General features: G+C 41.6%; 1 protein-coding gene across 4 annotated transcripts in view; it reads left to right on the top strand.

The window, feature by feature from the left end:
* Positions 1–25299, top strand: part of BTBD9 (BTB domain containing 9) — a 406228-nt gene that overhangs the window by 293080 nt on the left and 87849 nt on the right. For all 4 annotated transcript variants that reach the window (XR_003006037.1, XR_003006038.1, XR_003006036.1 and 1 more), the window contains exon 8: positions 4086–4275. Coding sequence is in view for 1 of the 4 variants with exons in the window: in XM_024765878.1 (XP_024621646.1) it covers positions 4086–4275 (190 nt within the window). In the remaining 3 variants the exon portion in view is untranslated. The remainder of the gene's footprint in view (positions 1–4085; positions 4276–25299) is intronic.

Raw genomic sequence — 25299 nt, 5'->3', positions numbered from 1 at the left:
CTATCCTGTTCCATTGATCTATATTTCTATTTTTGTGCCAGTACCGTACTGTCTTGATTACTGTAGCTTTGTAGTATAGTCTGAAGTCTGGGAGCTTGATTCCTCCAGCTCCATTTTTCTTTCTCAAGATTGCTTTGGCTCTTCGGGGCTTTTGTGTTTCCATACAAATTGTGCAATTTTTTGTTCTAGTTCTGTGAAAAATGCCATTGGTAGTTTGATAGGGTTCGCCTTGAATCCGTAGATTGCTTTGGGTAGTATAGTCATTTTCACAATGTTGATTCTTCCAACCCAAGAACATCGTATATCTCTCTATCTGTTTGTATCATCTTTAATTTCTTTCATCAGTGTCTTATAATTTTCTGCATATGGGTCTTTTGTCTCGTCAGGTAAGTTTATTCCTAGGTATTTTATTCTTTTTTGTTGCAATGGTAAATGGGAGTGTTTCCTTAATTTCCCTTTCAGATTTTTCATCATTAGTGTATAGGAATGCAAGAGATTTCTGTGCATTAATTTTATATCCTGCTACTTTACCAGATTCATTGATTAGCTCTAGTAGTTTTCTGGTAGAGTCTTTAGGATTCTCTATGTATAGTATCATGTCATCTGCAGACAGTGACAGCTTTACTTCTTCTTTTCCGATTTGGATTCTTTTTATTTCTTTTTCTTCTCTGATTGCTGTGTCTAAAACTTCCAAAACTATGTTGAATAATAGTGGGAGAGTGGGCAACCTTGTCTTGTTCCTGTTCTTATTGGAAATGGTTTCAGTTTTTCACCATTGAGAACAGTGTTGGCTGTGGGTTTGTCGTATATGGCCTTTATTATGTTGAGGTAAGTTCCCTCTATGCCTATTTTCTGGAGGCTTTTTATCATAAATGGGTGTTGAATTTTGTCAAAAGCTTTTTCTGCATCTATTGAGATGATCATATGGTTTTTCTCCTTCAATTTGTTAATATGGTGTATCACATTGATTGATTTGCGTGTAATGAAGAATCCTTTATGCTAGTATATTTGAAAACTTAAACAAAACACATAATTCTCCTGAAAGGGCCAGGAATATCTAAGGTAATTTTGAAGAAAAACAGAGAAGAAGGCGAAGGAGAGGGAAGACAGGTGTTCAGTTTGTCAAATTTTATGATACTGTAAAATTATAGTAATTAAAACAATATGGTAAAGGCACAAGGCTAGGAAAATTAAGGAAACAGAGTACAGATCTTAAAAAGAGATTTAGATATGTATGAAAACTTTATACGTGACTAAAGTAACATAAATTAGTGGAGGGAAGCGATGAACTGTTCATTAAATGGTGCTGGGGAAATTAGCTAACCTTATGAATAAAAGGTGAAAGTAGATCTGTATTTAATAGCATACCAAAAATAAATCCTAAATAGATTAAAGAACCAAACGTGAAAAGCAAAATTTGAGAACTTTTAGAAGAAAATATAGGGAGATATCTTTATAAATTTGGGGTTGGAAAGAATTTATATACAAGAAAGGGAAAACACAAATCATATAGGAAAAGATTAAATATTTCAACTCAACATTAACCAAGAAAGGACTGACATCCTGCCAATGAGATAACTCATAGCCACAAGTGTAATTCCACTTCCGTATGTGTGTGTGTGTGTGTGTAAATATATGCATATATATGTCTTACATATTCCTTGAAGAAACTCTTACCTATGTACACAAGAAGACACGTTTGTAATCACAGAGAAAACAATGGTAACAATCTAAATGTCCCTTTGGTATATTTATACATTGAAATATTTTATATACTTTACACAAATGAACTAGATTTATCTGGCTATTGAACGTTCCTTCACCCTGGTTTAATGTTTATTGTAGACGTTAATATTGTTGACCATATATTCCCCTTCTTCTCCTGGGCACACAACAAGTTAGCCCTCTCTTAACCCCTTTGAAGTTAGGTAAGGCCCTGTGACTTGCCTTAGTGAACAAAATGTGAGCAAAGTGATGTGTGTTGCTTTGGGGGAGGAGTTTTAAGAGCCAGTGCCCAGTTCACTCCCTTCTCACTGCTGCTGTGATTGAAGAAGCATATATCAATCAATACAAAGCTTCCATCACTAGGTTCCCTGCATGATGCAATGCTCAGAGTCACCTTGCTGATCATCGTTGAATGCATAGTGTGGGTGAAAAATAAATGTGTGCTCTTTAAGCACCTGGGAGAATGGAGGCTGTCTCTTACTGCAGCTTAAGCTACCTACAGTGTGATTTTATGTCTCAGCTCAGTTTATTGTGTATCTTGTGCCACTTCCTTTAGTTCTCTCTTCCAAATCACAGGACACTTCCCCTTTTCCATGAGATGGAGGTACCATGACTTAGCCTCTAAATATAGTCCTTTATCTCTTCTCCTTTCAAAGTCAGAGGGGGGCTTTTCTGTAAGCCCCTTCTCTGCCAGTACACTGCTCTCACAGGTTACTTTACCAGAGATTCTGCTTATTGCTTTAGAGTTAAGCTTCATAGTAAAGGGATTCATGGCCAGAAAATCCAGTCTCTCTCCCTTCCTCCTTCCCTTCCTCTCTTCTTTATCTGTGGATGGCTGTCCTTATCTACAGAGAGCAAAGCAAGCAGTGAAGGTATATGAGATGAGGGAGCAAAGCAAGTAGTGAAGGAAGATGAGGGCTCGAGTACAGGCATGCCCACCTTTGAAAAGTTAATGCATTGCTTAGAAGATACATGGAAGATTATTTACTCCACATCATTATAAAGTTAGAAATGTTTTGGCATGATAGTAGTACTGCTCACCCTCTCTCTTTGCATAGAGTATAATATTATACTGAAAAGTGTAGTATATATCTAATAAGAAATTGTCTTTTTTTCAAGCCATTTTAAAATTTTGTAAAGTAAGCTACACATCTTGAATGTAAGTAGCTAAGGTTAATTGTAGATTTAGGTTAAATAATTTAAATTTCTGAAGAAAATCGCAGCACTAGTAAATGCACAAAAAAGGTCCCAGTGGACTTAAAAGGCTCTCACCTTTTATCATTCTCTTCTCAGTGTTTAGAGAATCTACATCATTTTTGGACAGCTATATCATTTTGTGGATACCCTAGACTTTTGTAAATGAACAGGTGGATGTGGACTTGAAGTACATAGAGAGACACAGAATCAAAACAGAGCTGGTGTTTCAGAATGCAGCAGTTCATGAACAAAGAGATGAGCGTATGTGTTGAATTGCTCAGAATAGTAAACAGACAAAAAAGGGAAATGAATCATGGCCGAGGGCAACTGTATATTCTGTAAAGGGATTGGTACTATGTCCTGGATTGTTTTCCTGCTTTATGAATTCTAAAATACTGAATCTATATATGTCATGCTTCTTTAAACAAGCGTACTACATTTATTAAGTGTAATAAATATGTACAGTTTATAGAATACTAATAAAACAAGTGCCTATGTACCTATCGCCTCACGAGAATAGAAGAAAACCAGTAGTTTTGAAGCCCCTCCAGGATTTCATCTTGGAAATGAAATCAATTAATGTTTGGACACATTGGTAGGTGTCCCTCCAAGATTTCATCTCCCTCTTTCTCATACCAATGATCATGAATTTTGTGTAATAATTCCCTGGATTTCCTTTTTAGTTTTACATTTATATATGTATCCCTAAACAAATTATATTTTTAGTTTTGCCTTTTTAAAAAGCTTTGTATAAATGAACCCATGCACTGTGTTTTTCTGTGCCTTGCTTTTCTCACTCAACTTTGTTTTCTGATTAATCAATTTGGATATAGCTGTAGTTAATTAATCTCTACTGTGTGGTTTCCCACTGTAGTAATATTTCACAATGTATTTATCCGTTCTATATTTTATGGGGTATCATGTTTCTTTGTAATAAAATTCTTTAGGGTTAATTGCTACCATGTGGTTTGGTTTGTTCCAGCCTCAGGTTCATCTTTTTTAAAAGCTGTTTGGCATGGAAATGTGTTCATATCTTGAGATAATCAAGATGCTCTAATTTCTGTTTTATTATTGATAGTAATTAATTAATTTTGTTCATAGCACACTGGTGGGATATATTTGGCTTCTTTATCTTGATGCTGAATCTTGTGTTGGATTCACAGTTCCCATGGAGAACGTTGCAACAATTGCTGATTGTGCCAGCGTGATTGAAGGAGTCAGTCGGAGCCGAAATGCCTTGCTGAATGGGGACACTAAGAACTATGACTGGGATTCTGGCTATACATGTCATCAGCTAGGAAGTGGTGCAATTGTGGTTCAACTGGCACAGCCATACATGATTGGGTCAATACGGTAAGAAGATTCCCTTTCATTTATTACTTTTAAAATGGAAGACACGTGCAAATTGTGTTTTGGTACATTGACGATCCCAGTAACTTCAGTGAAGATACTCTTCTGTTCTTTGCTCTAAATATTGAGAGGAGGGGATGGAAAATGAGGGACAAAGATATACAAGGTGCTTGTTTGGATTTTCTGGTGGGGAGATGCACCAAAGTTAGACTTGTGGAGGGACTAGTTTAGATTTGTGGAGGGAGAGGACTAGGGCCTCTCCCTGGATATGGCACAAGTCTCAGTTCGTATTGGTTAGGGACTTACTGGATATCGAAATCATTTTCAACTCGAAGAAATGACTTTATATATGAACCAAACAGATCTGAATATGAAACGTGGTTCTAAAAGATCTTTTTACTAATCTTCACATCTGGGTTTTTGGTTGTTTTCATTTTGTTTTGTTTTGTTTTGCTTTGCTTTAAGAAGGGAACTTTAACCCACTATTGCTTGATTTGTAGGATCATATAATTTTAAAATGTGACACTGGTGACATCTCCCAGAGGATATACTTTAGTTCAAGAGAGTCATCTGGGTCTCAAATAGGCTGCCCTTTTTTTTTTTTAAGGTTCTAAGAAGGTCTCTGAAAGACTAATGTTGTGTGTGTGTATATATATATATATTTTTTTAATACAAGATATTTTACATTATATCTTAGCCTGCCAGAGGTAGAGATGTTGGTGAGACATGACTGCCTTCCTGCCATCATGCTGTACCACATTTTCCTTACTGTTTCCTGTTCTCATTTTAAAGTTAGTATGTGTAAAGAAAGAAAGAGCACAAAAAATAAGGTAGTGGGATTCTAATAGACAAAGGTTTATTGATGTCTAAGCTAATAACTGCAGAGGTTAACACTGCTTGTCGGTTCCCTGGGGTACCCTGACAGGTGATGCTGGATTTCTTGGAGAATTCAGACTGTTGGTTTCTTCATTTAAATTGTCAACCTCTTTTCATAAAGGGTCACATACAGGCTGAGTACCACAGGCAGCAAATCACAGATAAAGAAGCCTTGAATTCATACTGCAGGCCACACAACTCACTTCGTGCTTAGGAAGGGGGAGGACACAAGCCACAATCAGTGTGGACAAGCTAGCAGTATAAATAAACTTCCACCAGATAGCCATCAACGCGCCCTCCTTCCTTCTTCTCAGCTGCATGCATTAACTAAAGTAATCATAAGCCATCTATTTAATAAGTCATTCTAGAATCTTTGTCATAAACAGTGTGAAACTTATCTGAATATTACAATCTTTTTCTCTTTACTTTAAAAATCTGGAAAACAGTTGTCCTTCTCTTGTCTTAGAGTCTGCACAAATTCTTGACGATTACCAATCTTGTCTCTGAGATTGCATCTGCAGTTTCTTTCAGAGGCTTGGTGTGTAACTCATCTGAGCAGGAGACTTGAAATCATTTAAAATGACTAGATACTTTCTTTCACTTCACCTGTTTGGGGCTTCAGTTTTCTCTTATGTTTGTTCTGCCATTTCTAATTTGAAAACCAGTCTTCTTGCCAATGAAGATAGAAGCAAACTGGCAGCTTAGCAGCTCTGCCCACTCTCTTTTAATGTTCCCTGTATTCTGTCTGCTTACCTGGCACCCCACATTCTCCACCCCGCATCCAACAACGGTCCCTGTGCATCTCAAAGCAATATGTCAGAAATGGAATTCCACCATTCTCCCCTTTCCCTGCTCAAGTTGCCTCACACTGCTGTTTCCTCATCTGATTTAGTGGTACTGCTCATCCACCCATCCACTGAGCCAAGACCATGGAAATCTTCCTAAACTCCTTCCTTTCCCTCACCTCCCCCACTGAACCAGTCAGCTGTCAATACCAGCTCCTACATATCTCACAAATCCTTCCTGTCTTCCCCATCCCCACTGCCATCATCATAGTTGCATCTTTGTAGCTTCTCTTCTCTATGTAGCTCTTCTTTCCCCACCTGCAACCATCTCCCACACTGTTACCACAAATCTGATGTGGTCATGCCCCTTCTTAAGAGGATTCATGGCTACTATTTGCCTTGAGGAGAAAGTTCAGACAACGGCATTAAGAACATGTGACTTGGGCTTCCCTGGTGGCGCAGTGGTTGAGAGTCCGCCTGCCGATGCAGGGGACACGGGTTCGTGCCCCGGTCCGGGAAGATCCCACATGCCGTGGAGCGGCTAGGCCCGTGAGCCATGGCCACTGAGCCTGCGTGTCCGGAGCCTGTGCTCCGCAACGGGAGAGGCCAAAACAGTGAGAGGCCCGCGTCCTGCCAAAAAAAAAAGAACATGTGACTTACTTCTGTCTGTACAGCCTTGTCTCCTGCCTCTCCACCACCCCTACACGTACTGTCTCAGCCTATCCAGCTACTTGCAGTTTTGCATGTGTCACCCCTCTCTTACCCCATGCCTTCAACTCTTAGAACATGCTGTTCTCATTACATGTGTGTCTCACTACCTTCTCATCACCCCTTTTTACCTGGCTCTTATAAACCCTTCAAGACTTCACTCCTTTGGGAATGCTTCCCTAACCTTCTATCATCTCCTGGGCTGATTTAGACATCCCTATTCAATGATTCCGTACATTCTGTATGTAATTCCTCCCAGAGCATTTGTCATGTTTGTATTATAATTGTTTACTTGCTGCCTCCTCCCAGCCTCACCCGATATATGAAGCCTGTGACAACTTGAAATAAGTGTTCCTTGACAGATTGAATGTGCAGATGAGGTAGTCTATCAAGATAGAAGGGGAAATTATAGCGGGTATAGTGGGAGATCTAGAATTTTAGATCAAGCAGGGACCTCATGAGGTCATTGCCAAGGTGACAACTCAGAAAGAGACAAACAAGCTTTTCATGTGGCAAGGCTACCTTGGCCTCTAGCTCTACTCAAACAGTCAGAGATGTTGAATCTGACTCCAGATAAAAGGTGTTACTGGAGCTTAAGAGAGACAAGAGAGAACCGTGCCATTTGGTTTTCTTTAAATCCCCAAACAATTTTTTTTCCTGACTCAGAGGGGGATGATGAGCACGAGCACAACCGAAGGCAGGATTGTGTATCTCAGCACCGCGTGAAGCCTCCACCTTCCTTACGCCCAGCTATTGCTTTTGCAGTGAGAAAATCCATGCAATTGAAGCCCCATGAAACTGGCTGAACACTCAGAGAGACACGTCTCTATGAAACTAACATTACGTTGTCAGGAACTGCATTTCCCTCTTCTGTGACATTATCAATAAGAAAGGGAGAGGGATTTCTTAACCACCAATGCCTCTGGGTGATGCTGGATATCTCGGCAGGCCATGGTTAGCAGCAGCTGATGTGCCCAGATAGATGTTTATTGATAGGAAACTACATCAGTGGTGCCTCTTCATGGGGATGGGTAACTGACAAATGACAGGTTGATTAGTCAGTGACATTTGACCCATGGCTTCTATTGCTTGTGATGACTCACTTGCTTTCCTAGTCACTGTATCCAAAGAAGCCCAGATTCCAAATCAACGCCTAGAGGGAGAGCATTACAGAGCTGAGTGACTAACACTTTCTCCATCTAAGAGGGGGGAGATCTGGCAGTTCTGGAACCTCTTCCTCTGGGGGCCCAATCACAAGGTATACTGACTTTAAAATTTCGGGTTTCTTTGTAGGTGGTGAACACAGAGGCAAATGTCTCAAACATGGATTATCTTGATTATTGCATTCTTTATTCCTGAGAGAGGACAGAATTATTGTGTGGATAAGATTTCTTTTGTTTGTCTGTTTTCATCCACATAAACCATTTCTTCCTTTCCTGAGCATTTCCCCTATAGCTGGGTAGGCAAGCAGAGCTTCTTTCTTTCTTCTTTTTTTTTTTATTTATGTATTTATTTATTTTCGGCTGTGTTGGGCCTTCGTTGCTGCGCACAGGCTTTCTCTAGTCACGGCGAGCGGGGGCTACTCTTCAGTGCAATGCGTGGGCTTTTCATTGTGGTGGCTTCTCGTTGCAGAGCACGGGCTCTAGGCGCACGGGCTTCAGTAGTTGCGGCATGCGGGCTCAGCAGTTGTGGCTCACGGGCTCTATAGCGCAGGCTCAGTAGTTGTGGCACGTGGGCTTAGCTGCTCCAAGGCATGTGGGATCTTTCCGGACCAAGACTCGAACCCATGTCCCCACCCATGTCCCCTGCATTGGCAGGCGGATTCTTAACCGCTACACCACCAGGGAAGTCCCCAGCTTCTTTCTTGACAGACAGTGCCCACAGCTAACCACAGTCAGTGGGAACCTAGTCCTGCTAGTGAGTCTGGTATGGCAAGTACCCTTGTGGATCCTGGAAAGGCTGACCTTGAAACCTGATCTCTGACTGTCTCCTCCTCCCTTCATTTTCTTTCATTCACTCAACATTTTTTGTGTGCTAGGCACTATTCTAAACCCTGGGGCTACAGCATTGAATCCAGAAAACAAACATCAGTTTTCTCACAGAACTGACATTCTTGTTGGGGGAGGGGGCAGTGGTGGATAACCAGTAAACAACACTATTTGTAATATGTCAGATATTTCAAAGATGGAGCCATGAGAAGGGAGGACTAGGGGTTGGAGACAGCGCAGCTTTAGATTGGGTGTTCAGGAAGGTCTCACTGTGCAGAGCCTGAAGGATGGGAAGAGTAAGCCATTGGGGGACCTGGGGGATGAGCCTCACAGGCAGAGTGCCAAGGCCCCGAGGCAGAGCACGTGAGGCAGGTTGCAGGAGCAGCAAGGAGGCCAGGGTGGCTGGAGGAGAGTGAGAGAGGGGAGGAGAGTAAGAGGCAAGGCGATGGAGGTGACTTGCAGAGGTGACAGCCCTGAGATGTTTTGTTACTGTTCCTATATTCAGTCACCAGCTCCCCAAACCATCCCACCCACCACCACAAACCCGTCCCAGTGTTTCATTAGCACCATTAGAGGAGAGTTTTCTTTGCTGAGGAGAGGAGGGGCGGAGCTGGGGAGCCATCGTGCCTTTAGAAGCCACCTTCTTTGTTCCTGACCAGCCTTTGTCCAGTCAGCTCCCAGGAAAGAGACAGCGGGAGGCGTCCTAGTCCTTGCAGTTTATATGAAACTTTCTCCCCATCTTTGGTGTTTATTTCTCTTTCCCAAGGGCCAGAGCAGGCAGTATAACTTGGAAATAAAGGAGTTTGTCTTTGTTTTGTTGCTAGGTTTACAGGCACAGTGTAACTTGTTCATTTTATTTGAGAGAAAAAGAGAGAAGTTGCCTGGAATGTGCCTTAAAAGTGGGTAACGAGTAGTAATTATATCATTTTCATGCCTTTTTAAAAAACATTAAAATTTAAATAACAGGAAATCTTCAGAGGCCTGACCACATAAAACGACCACATAGTAACTAACCAAATCTACCTAAGTCTTAGTTTATAGTCCCTCTGTCGCCTTAGTTTAAGACTTATTATCTTTCTACTTGCTAATCATGATATCCTTTTAAGTATTTTCAGGTTAGTATGAGAAATCACATATGCTGTGCATTAGGCGTGTGTATCACCCAGTCTTTTTCAGCTAGTAAGTGACAGCACTTTGTTGAAACCCTCATTATTAGGTAGTCAATTAAATTACCAATTCTTACATTAGCTTGAAAATGATGGTTTTGTAATTGATAATGCAGTACTATAAGTAAAATACCCGTAATGCTTTAACTAACCTAATTGTGAGTAGGTAGGCTGTTGGAAGATGCAACAGTGCAGGTAGATGCAACTAAATAAACCCATAGTCTCTCTGGGTGTTATGAGGATTAAGGAGTTAATGACACAAAAATATTTTGAGTTCCTCAGTCGGAAAATGTTATATGAATATAATACGTTAGGACAAAATGGATCTAACCCAAAGTATGCTCTTGGTGGGTATTCATAATCTCTTTAGTCTGTCGGGAGGAGGTTTTTACTTTGCAATAGGGAAAAAAAACCCAGTTCTACCACTGATAAAAGTTAATCTGGCACAGAATTTCTGAACCACAAATCAGTTTATGCCTTGCAGTTATTAAACATAGAAAAAACAAAGCAGTAGAAAGTTAATCCTTTTGATTTAAAAAAAAAAAAAAAAGTTAATCCTTTTTTAAAAAAAAATTAGATATGTCGCTGTGCTCCTTATTCATCCCAGCATATATTTCCTTCTCTTTGAGCTGTTAAGCCCACACCCAGTTCAGCTGCCCTTTCACTATTGTGTGGCTGCAACCATTCTAGATTATCTATTCAGTTTGTAAATCAGAAATCCCTTTTTCACTGCTGTTTTTCCTTCTTCCCACTGCTGACCACCCTGCCAAGCTATTGCTCGTCCACTTCCCTCCCAAGGATAAGCACAGAAAAGAAAAAGGAGAGGAATCACAAACCATTCCATTTTGTGTCCTGTTTAATAGCTCCAAATGAAGGCTTAGTCCATGAAGGTGGGGAGAGAAATTGAACCAATGACTCAAATGATGTTTTGTAATTATTTGAGTATTTTCTACGTCTGTGCAGCCCTCAAGTTCTTGTAGAACCACAGATAATCTCAAGTTGAAGATAGTGATTGTAGTATTGAGATGGACTTGGGTCTTTGCAATGATTTCCAAGTGCCTAGTACACTACTCTGTGCTGTGAGTACTCAGTAAACACTCATTGACTGAGCTGACAACATAGTATGTTGGTGCAACTAAAGGGAGTTCTGTCTATCAAATAAATTGGGCATCATATTTGCTCAGTGTGTCTGTTCTAAGTATATGTGAGGGAACTGCTAAAGATCTGGCATCTCCAGCAAATGACTAAGACGAAACTCTGGTGTTAGGTGCTGACAGGAGCACAGGTAAGGACTCTTGCCTCAAGTTTCATGCTGCTTCCATTTCATTCTATCTGAGTGCTGCACAGGCAAGCATACATTTATTTACATTAGGACAGCCTTCTTTGCAACCTAGAGAGCGAAAAGTTTCCTTTTTATAGTCTAAAGAATACAACAAACTTCTAAAAATAAGACTCCTCTGGCTTGGATTAAGATTGCCTATAATTCTAGTCAAAATTGGAAAGACATTTTACCAAATTTGCTTCATATCAGTCATGTCACAGCCCTGAACCAAGGAATTCTTCCTTGTCTTGCTGATCCATGATTTATTTACCAAACGTTGTTTCTCTCACAGCCTATCTGCATCGCACTAAAGTCTTCTCTTATCACCCTCAGACCTCAGAACTCTGGTTCCGAGAAAAATTGTTGAATAAAAAATTATAGTTGTGGTTCTCAGTAGATGCTGGAGTCTGAACTGTCATGAATACTAAGGCGACCAGAAATCCTGGAGCCTGGAAACAGCAGAGTTTTGGCGAATGGTAAATATGTCTCAGCTAGTTTCATCCCAGATGTATCTCAAAACCAGAAAGTATTGCTATGGCAACTAAATTGCTTGTTAAAAATACAGGAGGGGGGCTAGAATTCAGATGTTCTTTGGAAAAACAGGAAAGGTTAAATGCTCCCCCCAAAAGTGTGTATGTGTTTGATTTACCTCACATGTCAACCATTTATTTCTCTTGAGCGATTAGAGGAGTTGACAACTAGTCATCATAAAATATAGCTGAATACATGAAAAGAAAAATCCTTTCAGTTTCCAAAGATTAACCCATCAAGAAGACATTTTTACAGAGGATATCACCCCATTTGACACAACGTTTCATGCACAAATGTATGTTTAGTAATTATCCAGAATCGTTCATTTGATACCCCTCTGAAACAAATACTTTACCAGTATTGCTTTAAACAATCATTTTAAAAACTGGAATCATTCACCTTGGAAGATCAAATGAATGGAAAGCATCAACCTTCTCTTTCTGTGGTTTTACTTTGACAGGTGTTCCAAACACTGCTTCCCCCAAGATCAGCCATACAGGATCACAGAAATGTGCCTGTTCTCTTAAGGGCTAGCAGAAGCATAGGACTTTCAGCAAATTCACCAAAATTTCTACAGATTTAATACATCAAATTGCTTGAATCTATCTTTTGAGTATTAAGTAAATGAAGCTATTCTGAAATCTGATGAAGGGTCACCTTCATTTAAGAAATTACTCCTTGAATTAATCCAAAACAGTAATCTATCTTTCAAAACCTTCAATCCTCAGATACTCTTAAATCAGAAACTTTTTTCCCGAGGAGCCCCAATTTGTCACCTTGTTAAGGTGCTTTTGGTGCATCATGGTAGCACTTGATGTCTGTCTGTCTGTCTTGTCTCTCTCTCCTCTCCCTCTCTCCCTCTCTCTTTAAACTTTGCCCTTTGTAACCTGGTAACCACAGAGGCACTTGACCAAAACATTCTTGTATCTTTAGTGAAGAACAAGCAGAAGCACTGAGACAAGAAAAACTCTTCCACTTCCCCTTCTTGCTTCTTCCCCATCCATCCACTTCCATTCTGCATCCTTCTCTTAGGAAAAGTGATTATGATGACAGGCTGGTTGGTACCCCTCAAGGGCTCCTTTCAGCAACTTTCCTGGACACTCAGGGCCTTAGCTCCCGCTGAGGAATCATTTTTTTTTCTGCTTTGTTACCTCTTTCAACAATGTGTCAAATTCAGTATAAGGAGTATTGGTTACATAGATAAATGCAGAGTGTGCTTTTACTTCTGCCTGTATTTTCTTTCCTGTGCCCTTAAGACCTAATGGTAAGGATCCTCTTTCTTCCTTTTACTTATGACGTCTGAAACCATGTCCCTCAGTGATTATGACATTACCGCCCTTGCCACATTATCCTTTTACTGTAACCAAACACCAGTCAAGACTGTTTAGATTTTCCATACAATTTAATGGTCCTTTTAGTTGCCATGTCTTTCAGTAGCTCTGGAGTTTTAGCTGCTTCACTGTCTCCATTTAAGATGTGAAGAGACTACAGTATAATTTGAGTTCCTTCTCTTTTTCTCTACCATCAACGTGGTGATACCACCAGTGCTAAAACTCTTCCTTCAAAGATTCCAGTTTGTTGCACAATCCTACAGAGCCTCTTATGGCCTTAAAAAGAAAATGAGAGAAGGCATTGTAGCTTCTGGTTCAAGCCACTCTCATTTCTTAAGGATATAAATTACAGAACCTTCCATTAAATGCTATGGCTAAGACTTGACACATTAAAAATAAATGAATAAAACTTCATTTTTATTACTAGCCCTCATATGCTCCAAAGGAGCTTACATTTAGCTGCAAATAACAAAGAACCTGATTAAGAAAGACTATTTATTAATTTATTTTTATTTTTTTATGGTTGCACCGTGTGGCTTGTGGGATCTTAGTTCCCCAACCAGAGATTGACCCTGGGCCCTCGGCAGTGAGACTGCAGAGTCCTAGCCACTGGACCACCAGGGAATTCCCAAGAAAACCTTTTTAAATGTTTTTAAAACTATTTTGGTTTTGTTTTGCTGTTGTTTGTTTGTCTCGGTCTCACGTAGCAAAAAGTCTACAGGTGGGTGGCTGCTAGGATTGGTTCTGCAATTCAGTGAGCTCTTTGATTTTCTTGGTCTTTTCTACTTGTATTTTTGCCTCAGAGAACAGGACAGCTGCTACAGCTTTACCTACCACATCTGCATTTAGGCAGGAAGAAGGAGGGCAAAGTGGTAAAAGTGTAAAGAGCCCTGCCAGTCAAGTCTGTCTCTTTTTATTAGGAAAAGCCAAAGCTTTATTTGAAGCCCCACCTAGCCAACTTCCATTTAGTTATCAGGTAGAGCTATGTCATGCAGTCAGTCCTAGCACGTCTGGCAAAGAAGCTGAGGGTCATGGTAAGGAGTTGGCTCATCCAGTCAGCAACTCTGCCACAGACACTACCTCCTGCTTGACATTTCACATCTACTTTGGAATTTTTATAGATCTCCATATTTCATGTGTTTGGTTTATTTTTAAAAAAACAGCTTTATTGAGATATAATCCGTATACTGTACAATTTACCCATTTAAAATGTATAATTCAGGGGCTTCCCTGGTGGCGCAGTGGTTGAGAGTCCGCCTGCCGATGCAGGGGACGCGGGTTCGTGCCCCGGTCCAGGAGGATCCCACATGCCGCGGAGCGGCTGAGCCCGTGAGCCATGGCCGCTGAGCCTGCACGTCCAGAGCCTGTGCTCCGCAACAGGAGAGGCCACAACAGTGAGAGGCCCGCGTACCACAAAATTAATTAATTAATTAATTAATTAATTAATTAATTAAAATGTATAACTCAGTAGGGTTTTTTTCCATTTACTTTTTTTAATGCCCACAGCTTCTGGATGCATCTAAAACAGTAAATATAATAATTGTATTTTATATTATTCTCAGCTTCAAAAATTTTCTGTAAATAAAAAGCTTATATCTGCTTACTGGGTAATTCTGCTCCAAAGTGAGAAGCATTACTGATTATATATCTTTGATCTCTTATTCATGAAATTTACCTCTTGGAAAAAACCTTTAAGTTTCTGTTACAAATTGTTACCTAGCATTTAATTTACTGTGACTGATCTTCATGCTTTACCAGCAGAGTGATAGTGGATGTACCTAATAAAATTTGGGAGGCAGGCAAGATCCCAAGTACCCTCTGATCAAAAGGAGAATACATTTTGTTTGGTGTGGTTTTACTCTAGTTAAGTTTATTTTAAACATTTCTGAATTTTTGTTAAAATTGTCAATCCATATGGAGTCTGTTAACCAGACATATTTGATTAACCAAAATACCTGTTTACCTAACCAGGTTATAGGGACTTGACTTTTTTCTGTACATATAAAATTCTAATATCAGAAATTTCACTGCGTATCCATGTTATTATTATTTATTATTATTTTTGGGGGGTACGCGGGCCTCTCACTGCTGTGGCCTCTCCCGTTGCGGAGCACAGGCTCCGGATGCGCAGGCTCAGCGGCCATGGCTCACGGGCCCAGCCGCTCCACGGCATGTGGGATCTTCCTGGACCGGGGCACAAACCTGTGTCCCCTGCATCGGCAGGCGTCACTCTCAACCACTGTGCCACCAGGGAAGCCCTATCCATGTTATTTTGAAATGGTAGATTAAATTATGTCAAAAATCCTGCTGGAAATAACATTTTCAGTTTTTTAAATTTTATTATTTTTATTTATTTATTTTTGGCTGTGTTGGGTCTTTGTTTCTGTGCGAGGGCTTTCTCTAGTTGTGGCAAGCGGGGGCCACTCTTCATCGTGGTGCGCGGGCCTCTCACTGTCACGGCCTCTCTTGTTGCAGAGCACAAGCTCCAGATGCACAGGCTCAGTAGTTGTGGCTCACGGGCCTAGTTGCTCTGCGACATGTGGGATCCTCCCAGACCAGGGCTCAAACCTGTGTCCCCTGCATTGGCAGGCAGATTCTCAACCACTGCACCACCGGGGAAGCCCCACATTTTCAGTTTTTAAGATCTGGAGCTAAAACACTCATGCCCATCAGCCCTAGCATGAAAAGATACATTAAAAGACCTCTGATTTTCTAAGGGGATATTGGGGAATAACTGTCATACTACCTCCAGTCTTTTCCTCCTAAGTCTTGGAATGTGGTGTTTGTAGGATTACAATGAATATTTCTGGTTTCTGGAACTTTTGAAATGTGAAGTACAGTAAGCGGGAAGGTGATTATAGCAATACCACAATTCTAGATCTTGGGAGAAAAAATTAAAATACCTTCTGCTTTTCCTACCAGCATTTCTTTGTGCCTTCCCCGATCCCCATTTCACTCCTCCCCAAAATGGTAATTATGGTCAAAGCATTTAGTCCCTGTCTGGGGGAGATGCTGATCAGATGCGTGAATTTGCAGGAACAAGAGTGGGCCACATTTCAGTGGAAGCACTTCTTGTGTCTCTTGTCTTCCACTAGGCCCTAAGTGGGATGGGCCAGGACTAATTCTCCTAGAAAGAGGCCCTGTCCTCCTTCTTTGTTCCTACCTCTCCCCATCTCTCTCTCTCCTCTCATCTGTCCTCACAACAAACACACCTATCCTTTCTTCTCCTTGGGCATTCTTACTTCCTCTTCTAAATTTTAGGGTGGCCAGGGTAAGATTACTGCCTCAACCCAGGGATAGCTCAGTGCTAGGCAGCAGGGGACCATGATCTCTCCTCTACTCACTCTGTTTTGGTGGTACTAAAATGTGTATTGGGTTGATCCTTCCTTAACTTGTAGTGGTAAAAAGCAAGAATAAGTTTTGGGTGTGGAAAAGGGACAGAACAGGCCTCCTAGCTTGCTTTGGGTGAAGCTGTTCAGGCATAACCAACTTGGGGAAAAGGAGTGCTTATGCCTTTTGATTAGGGTTTTGGGTCAAAAATTCTACTAGCAATAAAGTGTCCCTTTGCTTCCCACTTGCTGGGACTTTCCTTGGCGTGTACTTACCTCAAGAACCTTGTGGGAAGGAGTAGTTGCAGTCTAAGATAATAGATCTTGTTCCTAATTCTCTTAGGCATATATCATTTAATTGTCCCCCGATGTCTAATGCAAACCCTTGTCAATTTTCTTCTTGATATCTCACTTTCTGTATTCACTTCTTCTCTAAGGTTTAAAATAATAATAAACATCTATAATCAAATAGTGTTTTTATTAGGAAGCTCATGATAGTCCTATTAGGAATAGATAAAGCATTATCTATAGAGAATTGTTTGAGAATTGGCAGTGACCCAATAAATAGTATCTTGTTGATAATAACATTCTTAGTAGAATAGGTAAATTGCTTTGTCATGATTGTGTTCACTATAGTGAGATTTTAGCTGTATATTTTAGACTCAGGGAAAAAGTAGAGAATTCACGGCGATTATTTGGGACTATTTGGGAAGAACATGGAAATAGAGTCATCCATTTAAAACTGGTTTCATTAAAGATTCCCAATGAGTAGTTTTGTTAAAACACTAAGCAGCAAAATGTTTTTATTGTTTTGTGGTCATAGACTGTCCTGGTCAGGTATTCTTGTAAGATGCTTTTTATAATCACACTAGACAGCACTGGAGAGATAGCAAGGGGATAGAGCCTTGCAAATCCATTTTCTCCTGGTGACCAATAAACAACCCTGTCTACCTAATTGGTGTGGTTTAGTCTGTGATGTCATCTTCCCATATAACTGAGATATTAGTGTTTTACTGCTGTCATATTAACTGCCTTATTGACTATATAACTTTTGTGTGTGTATTACTTATTGACTTTAAACGTCTCTATAACTTCTTCACCCTACCCTGCTGCCTCCATGCTATTTAGTGGAGATCTGGAGGGTGGTGGTCAGTGACTGTTCTGCTTGCAAATATCTTCAGTTTGAGAATGTAGCACCTAGGCACTTCATCAGCCCTGGGAACAGAGAGGGTTTGGGAATGGTTTTCAGGTTTTCATTTTTAATTGGAATTTTTCTCCCTCCCTTCCTTCCTTCCTTCCTTTTCTTTTACTCTTAGCAGAAATACCAGAAACTTGGGGTGAAAAGCAAGCCAAGAATTATCGGTACAGTTGTCACAGTAACAGCGATGGGATTAGGACTATAGCAGAATCTAAAAACTCCATGTGGAATTTGCTACATGAAAATCTATTGAAACACTTTCAACAGAATAAAGGGATTTTAGCCATTTCTGGGCTAAGCTTAGCTTTAAACTATATCTTTATTTCTTACCTTGGTGCCATAAATCTTTACTGTTCAGTAAGAAGAGCTTTAGTTTTCTGTCTATTCCTGGCACTGGCAAACTTTTTCCAAAAAGGGACAGATAGTAACTTTAGGCTTTGTATGCTATAGTCTCTGTCACCACTGCTCAACTCTGGTGAGAGAACATGGCTGTGTTCCATTAAAACTTTATTTACAAGAAGAGGCAGCCACAGGCCATAGTTTACCAATGCTCTATCTATTCAGCTCCTTTCCTCACTAAGAACTCTAGTCCATAAAGGCAAAAGTGAAGAATTAGGGAACTCATTTGCCGTTCATGGTTTCAAAAAATGTGAATAATAATATTTATAAGCCTGTTATTAAAAGATATGAACATTAATATCCGCATCTAGTTTGGGGTCAAGATATACACCATGACCCAGTGGTTTTTCCTTCTCTGTTTTATGGGGGATGAGCCTGGGGGGGGCTGCCACAGTAGGAAGTCTGGCAGATGAGGCTTCAGCCCCAAAGCTGACCTTAGTAGAGCAGTTCCGCTTTTATCTGTTATGGGTACTGATATTCTTCTAAGACGTTGTTTGTAAAAGGGGTTCTGCTACTAAAGAACATTTTTGAAAATATTGGTTTACGTTTTTTGCATTTAGTAAACACCTTTTTATTATGGATACTTTATAAGAAGTACCAAAGGATCTATCATGTATTACTTTGTAATTAAAAGAAAAAAAAATTAAAGAAACAAGGAACCACAGATCATCCAAGTTAGAATCTGTTTCCCTCTCTTCCGCTACCCTCACACCCCGTTTAACAGATTATAAATCTGAGAGGATAAGGTTGCAAATTAGAAGCAGAGTTGGGACTCTTGTCCCATCTGATGGCACTGCTGCATATTGCCTTGGAATGTCCTTGTGTCCATCAGAGGCTGAAGGAGAGTTAGTGGAGCCCTTTGTGGTCCAAATAAGCTGAGGAGATAACTTGATCTAGAATGTCACTGAAGCTACACCATTTTCTTCTTCCTTGCTCATATTCCTTCTTCCTTTGACTTGCCAGGATCCCCCAAGCTCCTAAATGTCCTAAGCTAGTAGGGCATGAATGGTGCTTACAGCTGGAACAGTTCTAGCACCAGCTCCTGGGAAATTACCCCCAGAGATGTCTCCCAGCCCCTGACACTTAAATATTGATTGTCTGAAGAGTGTTAAGTTATGACAGTTTCATGTGTGACTCAGACCGGCTGAGTCCTTAACCAAGTCCCCTTATGCCTTAGCCAGGTCCCCTCAGCATGAATCTCAGTGTTGATCTTGGGGATTCAGTACCAGAGTGGGAGGATCCTAAGAAGTCTGTGATCTCACCACTTTGGGCGTGATTCCTTCCCTGGTTTGTGAGGTTCTTAATCTTTTCTGCCTATACCTTTCTGAATGTGAGTCAGGGTAGTGATATAAAGTGGGGTGGTGTGAGGTGTGTGTGTGTGTGTGTGTGTGTGTGTGTGTGTGTGTGTGTGTGTGTACTCTAGCATGCCTTGCATTGGGTGCCTGCATGGTACCAGAACTGTGTTTTTGGGATGCCTGTGTAGGTCCTATCAGCCAAGCAAGAAGAAAGTAAAAAGGGGTCCAACAGATTGGGCTGTGGGGCACAGGGGAGATAAATGTTTGTTTTTCTTGATGAGGAAGGATAAGCCAGATGAACAAAAGAAACAGTTTAATTCACAGAGTACAGTATTCTAATGAAGCCTCATGCTGTGCTTGAGTCAAAGTGGCAAGTCTAGCTGCAGCAGGGCCTTAGACGGATATGAGTGATTTATTCATCTCTGCCTCCTATGCTCAGATTTTCTCCTTTCAGCCATCCAATATCCATCACCTGAAAGCCCAGTTCCTGTATAGGAGTTTACCCTGGTAGCTTGCCTGGAATACATTTTGAAGGATTAGTGTACATGGCATAGAGACTGGCCCCTGTGCCTGGCATACTCTTGTGAATATTCATGTCAGCACCTGGGAGGGTTATTTCTAAAAAGGCAGCTCATGCAGAATACATTCCAAATAGGGAGTGTTTTTCTCTTGTCTGATGATCCTTCAACCAAACAAACGTGGGAGGCAGGGGGAAGCTATTCTGCAATTCTGGTGAGTATTTATGAGACAGAAACTGCACCCTCACATCTTCTGCAGAAGTGAGAGAACCCACGACTCCATCCCATTCACAGCCTTTGCCTGGGCCTCCCACTCTGGGGAAATAGCATAGGTGATTCCAGGGAAAAAAAGGCAACTGCCCGTTTAGGCTTTGGTCCTGTAACCCACACCAGTTTGATTTAATTATGGCTGTTTAGCAGTTAGAAAAGTTAGAGTTATTAATGTTCAGTTGAAAACATTTGAATTAAAACTTATGATCCCAGCTTTGAAGACCTGGATCAAGAAAACTGTTCTGAGTGGCCGGTGATCAAAAGAATTCCATTGAAAAACATAATTAGCTGTTTTTCCCTCTAGCCGTTATAAAAAAATTACATAAAATCTCACTTTTTTTCTTGCTTTTTGCCATTCTTCAAAAGATTTATCACACGGTTATTTATTAAATTGATTAATTATCTTTTGTTTATAAGTACTTACCATTATTAGGACTCTCACTTTTACATATTTGTGAAGAAGATGCTATTATTATAATATTATTCTCGTTAATGTCTTTATTTTAATGGTATATCATGTACCACATGGAGGATTATGATTTGTCAGATACCTCAAACTTCAAGTAGAATAATCTACTTATTCTAAGTGTTTAAATTTTATAGCACTTGCAACTTATTATAGTTTTATTTTTCCGTTTTAGAGTGTAGCTGTTTTCATGTGAAAGCCTTCACAGAAGAATTTCGTGAGGGAAGTTCATTAGAGAAGGGATTTAAAGGGAAGAAATTTAGGCCGGGTGAATATGAGGGAGAGCTCAGGAAAGCATTTCTTGCAGGACCTAATGGGATAAATACGAGACTTGGGAATGCAACAGGAGGAAAGCAGCCACTTAGTGGAGAGAGGACCTGAAGGAGGAATGAGCCAGGGCCAGCACACGCGGTACTGCGGAAGGAGCACGGGGATTTAGATTGGATGGGCAAGTGTTTTAAAATCATTTTCAGAAAGAGCTCAGAACTTTGTAGAGGGTGCCCTGTGGGGAAAAGAAGATGATTTTAAGCTGGAGCAAAGGTTGAAACCCAGATCTGATTTGGGTGAAAAGGTGAAAAGGTCAGGCTGGTAAGAAAGAGAGAGTTGTGGGAAGATAGTACTGGCAGTGTTCAGAGACCAGAGAAGAGATTTGGTGAGAACAAAAATAAAGAGATTACATGACCGAATAGGAAGAGTTTTGCCTTGTAGTTCATCCCTGCTGAAATGTTCTCTTGCCTATAGTATTCGGAGTCTAGCCTTCCCACCTTGTTTTGCCCTTCCATTCTCTCCCTTTATCACCAGGTTGAGAGAATACAGAGATCTGCCTGTAGCTAAAGTGTGAGTTCTCCGACAGATACGGATTCCTATGAAAACCTGACCCAAGGGACTGAAAAGGAACTGTGGAGCTTATTAAATTCCCCTTTGGCTCTGCTTCTTGGTGCTTCATAGGCTGTGTGCATGTGGGCACATATTTGCAAGTGGTCAGAGGAGGGGCAGGAGAAGGAGCTCAAGAAATGAAATAGTAGGGGCTTCCCCGGTGGCGCAGTGGTTGAGAGTCCACCTGCCGATGCAGGGGACGCGGGTTCGTGCCCCAGTCCGGGAAAATCCCACAGGTCGCGGAGCGGCTGGGCCCGTGAGCCATGGCCGCTGAGCCTGCGCGTCCGGAGCCTGTGCTCTGTGGCAGGAAAGGCCACAACGGTGAGAGGCCCACGTACTGCAAAAAATAAATAAATAAATTTTTTTTTTAAATTAAAAAAAAAAAAAAAGACGCTGTGCTGCTAGCTCATAATGTGAGAAGGGTGATTTACCTGTAGTTCCGTCTCCTTTTCATCATCGTCTCCTGTCCTGTCCCCACGTCTCCTTCTGTTCAACCCAGTAGAGCTTATGATCTGTAAGGCACTGTGCTGGGGACGACGAGCCATGCATGGTCCTGACTGGACTTGGTCCTGCAAGCTGAAGGGGGTGTGGGGTGGGGATTGGGTGGTGTTACGCAGGGAACCTGGAACCAGGTGACTTTGCTCCCCTGCCACTCTGGGGCTACTTGTTCTACAAGGGTCAGAGGTGTAAGTAAAGATCCAAGAAGGAAAACCCCTACCACTCAACTGATAGATGAATGAGTTCGGAGCTATTTAACATGCCTGTCCCTTCTTCTCACTCTCCTAATAATTTCATAGAATTGTGGACAGGGGAAAGGAAAGCTCACATAAATGCATACTGCCTTCAGCTGTTAACGGAAGAGACTGATTCTGACCTTTTAAAATCACAACAGCCCCTAATAGCAAATGAAGCTGAAATGGAGCTGGACTTGATCCCTAAGGAGCTAAGCCCCGTGGTCTGGGCAGGACCTCTCCATTTCTACCTCTTACACATCCTTTTCTGATCCTACTTGAGCCAAATTGAGCCAAATCGGGCCAAGCTCACTGACTGTATACACATCATGATGAGGAAGCTGCTGAGATCAAGGAAGCTAGCCTTGCTGCGGAGAGGGGAACTGATGACGCCAAATTTAAACGCAGGGAGAGATCTGTAAAGGCCGCATACCTGCCTAGTGTGCCACTGCCGCAGAGGTCTGTGACCGTCTTAAAATATAACGAGACTGTTTGAAATGGTTCCCAGTATTTTTGATGCCAACATCCCCCTTAAGGAAGGGGCTGTATTGAAAAGAGTCACCTTGGAAAATAGAAGAAAACTGCTTTTCTTCTCAAGGGCTGTTTGGCCTGGACAAAATTTTCTCATACATCCACACTGAAAACATGAAATGAAAGAATTTTCATCAAATTGGACTGTGTAAGATGAAATCTAAGCCTAGGCCAAAACTTACTTATTAATAAAGGGTTTGCCAAGTGATTGCCCAAGCAATCTTTTTACAGATTATTCAATGTTTAGCTCATGTAAAAGAATTAACCAAGTAACTTAGAAAAATAGATTTGCATTGAAAGCAGGAAATGTGCTGATTATAAATTGTTTTTTTTCCAAATGCAGTAATGTATGCAAAAACATTTTGAAACCGTTGAGGTCTGTGTGAATGTGAGGTGAGATTATGATTAGCTCTTCACCGTTCTTTCCACACTCAGTGTTTTCTGAATATTGCAACTGCAGCCATGTTATTTGGTAGTATGCTGTTACCTTTTATGTCATCACCTAAAACTTGAAATTAAAAACTTAGTCCCTTCAAGGAGTGAAATGATGGTCTCAATTAGCTGTTAAAAGTTGGTAGTTTTGTCTTGTCTCAAAGTTGTGTCCCATCCAGCTTTCCACGTAGCCGTACCCTGCAGGTATACTCTCCATTGGCATTTCTCCACTTTCAGATAACTCACCTGAATTATACTGTACAGAACATAAGATTTGATGGGAGGAAGGCCCCTCCTTTTATCCCCCCCTTTCTCAGTGAAGTAGCCTATGCGGTGGAGCCCGCGTGTACACATAACCTCACCTTTCCTCATCCTGGGGCTTCAGTGACTAAACACAGAAGCTGCATATGCCAGACAGCCGAGAGCTTGCACTTACCTTTTCCCTTGCCAGCTGCAAAAGAAGATTATTTAGCCAGTGTCATTATTTCTTCCTCTCTTAGAGAAGTCACTCTCTAAGATATATGAGAGATTAAACAATGTCAGACAGTACGTGGACTCTCTGATGTACTCTAACGTATTTCCCAAGTTCCCCTTCCATCTGTCGAGCAGTCTGTGTTTTCTTCTTCTCCTGGTGTTCCCTTTGCCCTGAGAGGTTGTGGCCCACTTAGAGGCAGGGCCCCCGTGGTGGCTGCTCCTCAGGGGTTCCCGTGTCTGGAATCTGCAGGGCAGCTACCTGGTCCGCTCCACACGCGTTGTTAAAGCGCTGGCTCTCAGTTCCAGTCTCCCGCTGAGAATCTCACTTTGGGCCTGTGGCCTCCAGCAGCCTTTCTCAGCTTGACCTTGCTCCCCACCTGAGGAGGAAGCTACATAATTGAACCCTGTGACAGCTGACAATAGGATCCCTCTCATCTTTGGGAAAATCCCAGTTTCTCACCAGTAAAGTTGTTCCCCTGAAACTGTACTGACTTCTGGCAGCTGTTACAGGCTCCCTCCTGCCTCCCAATAGCAGAGATTAAAACCGAGCCTCTAACGTGATGTTTGTCTTTCTGCTCCTCGTTCAGAAGAGTGAGAACTGTGCTCTTCTGAATGAGGTGAAAGCACTGAAATTTTCCCTTGTGACCAGAACCTCATACCTTTCTGCCTCACCTTCACGTCCATCACATCCATTCTTTTGCGTCATGACCTCCAGTCCCTCTCTATTCTGAAACGTAGTCAGCCCCCTCTGACCCCACTTAACTCCTCAGCAGCCTGAAGTGGTAAATACTCTTAGCTACCCTTCACTTCCCCGATCCTGCACTGTCTCTTCCTTGTCACTGTCGATCCTGCTTTCTTCCCTCCTGTTCCCTCGGTGCCACTGTGGAAGAGAGTTACAACCCACGCTGATTGCTCCATCTTTGAAAGGTCCTTCCCTGCAGCTCGGTCGGCCTCACAGAGCCTATTCCAAAACCTGTTTTGCCTTTTCACCCCACACTGCAGTCCTCGCACTCTTGGCTTCCACAAGGGATCTCCTTCATGTTTGAATGAAAAGGTTGCTGTCCAGAGTGAGCCTCCTCACCACCCCTGTTCTTCACCACATAGTCTCTCTGGTCTCATAGCCATCCCGTCATCATTGTCATCCTCATCATCGGAATGTCTGCTCTTTTCGTGCACTCTGCTAGGAGCTTATCTTAGGCCCTTTTGTTTCCAAGCTGCAGAAACCAAGTAAAGATGGCTTAAGTCCTAAATGGTGAGTTTATTAAAGTGATTGGGGAATTTCTCATGGAACACTAGGGCAGGAACTCTGGTGGCTCCCATAGGGACTAAAATCAGATGTTGGAATCCTGCGACGGACCCAGACAGCCCTTCCTGGGCCATACCATCTGTCTTCTTGCTTCTCACCGCAGATGACTTTCTTCATTTCTTTGAGCTTCTGATGAAAGAGGGTCACTCCAGAATGTCTACATTTTTATCATCATTTTAAGTGAACAGAGCCAATTATGCTAAAATCTTACATAATTCTAAATTTTTGATATGAAATCTGATTGGCCCACCAGGGGGTCATATGTCTTCCTGCAATGCAACTGGGTCTACAGAGCTCAGGAACCCCCTACATATACCTCAAGGTTGGGCCAGAAATAGTTCTCAAAGAGAGGAGTTACTGGGACTTCCCTGGCGGTCCAGTGGTTAAGACTCTGTGCTTCCACTGCAGGGGGCACAGGTTCAGGAACTACGATCCCATGCATGCTGCACGGCACGGCCAATAAATAGATAGACAGAGAGAGAGAGAGAAATAAAGA

This window comes from Neophocaena asiaeorientalis, unplaced genomic scaffold (assembly GCF_003031525.2).
Source record: "Neophocaena asiaeorientalis asiaeorientalis breed wild unplaced genomic scaffold, Neophocaena_asiaeorientalis_V1.1 scaffold46, whole genome shotgun sequence".
Lineage (NCBI taxonomy): Eukaryota > Metazoa > Chordata > Mammalia > Artiodactyla > Phocoenidae > Neophocaena > Neophocaena asiaeorientalis.
The sequence above is the reverse complement of the archived record's forward strand: the minus strand, read 5'-3'. Positions and strand labels throughout refer to the sequence as shown.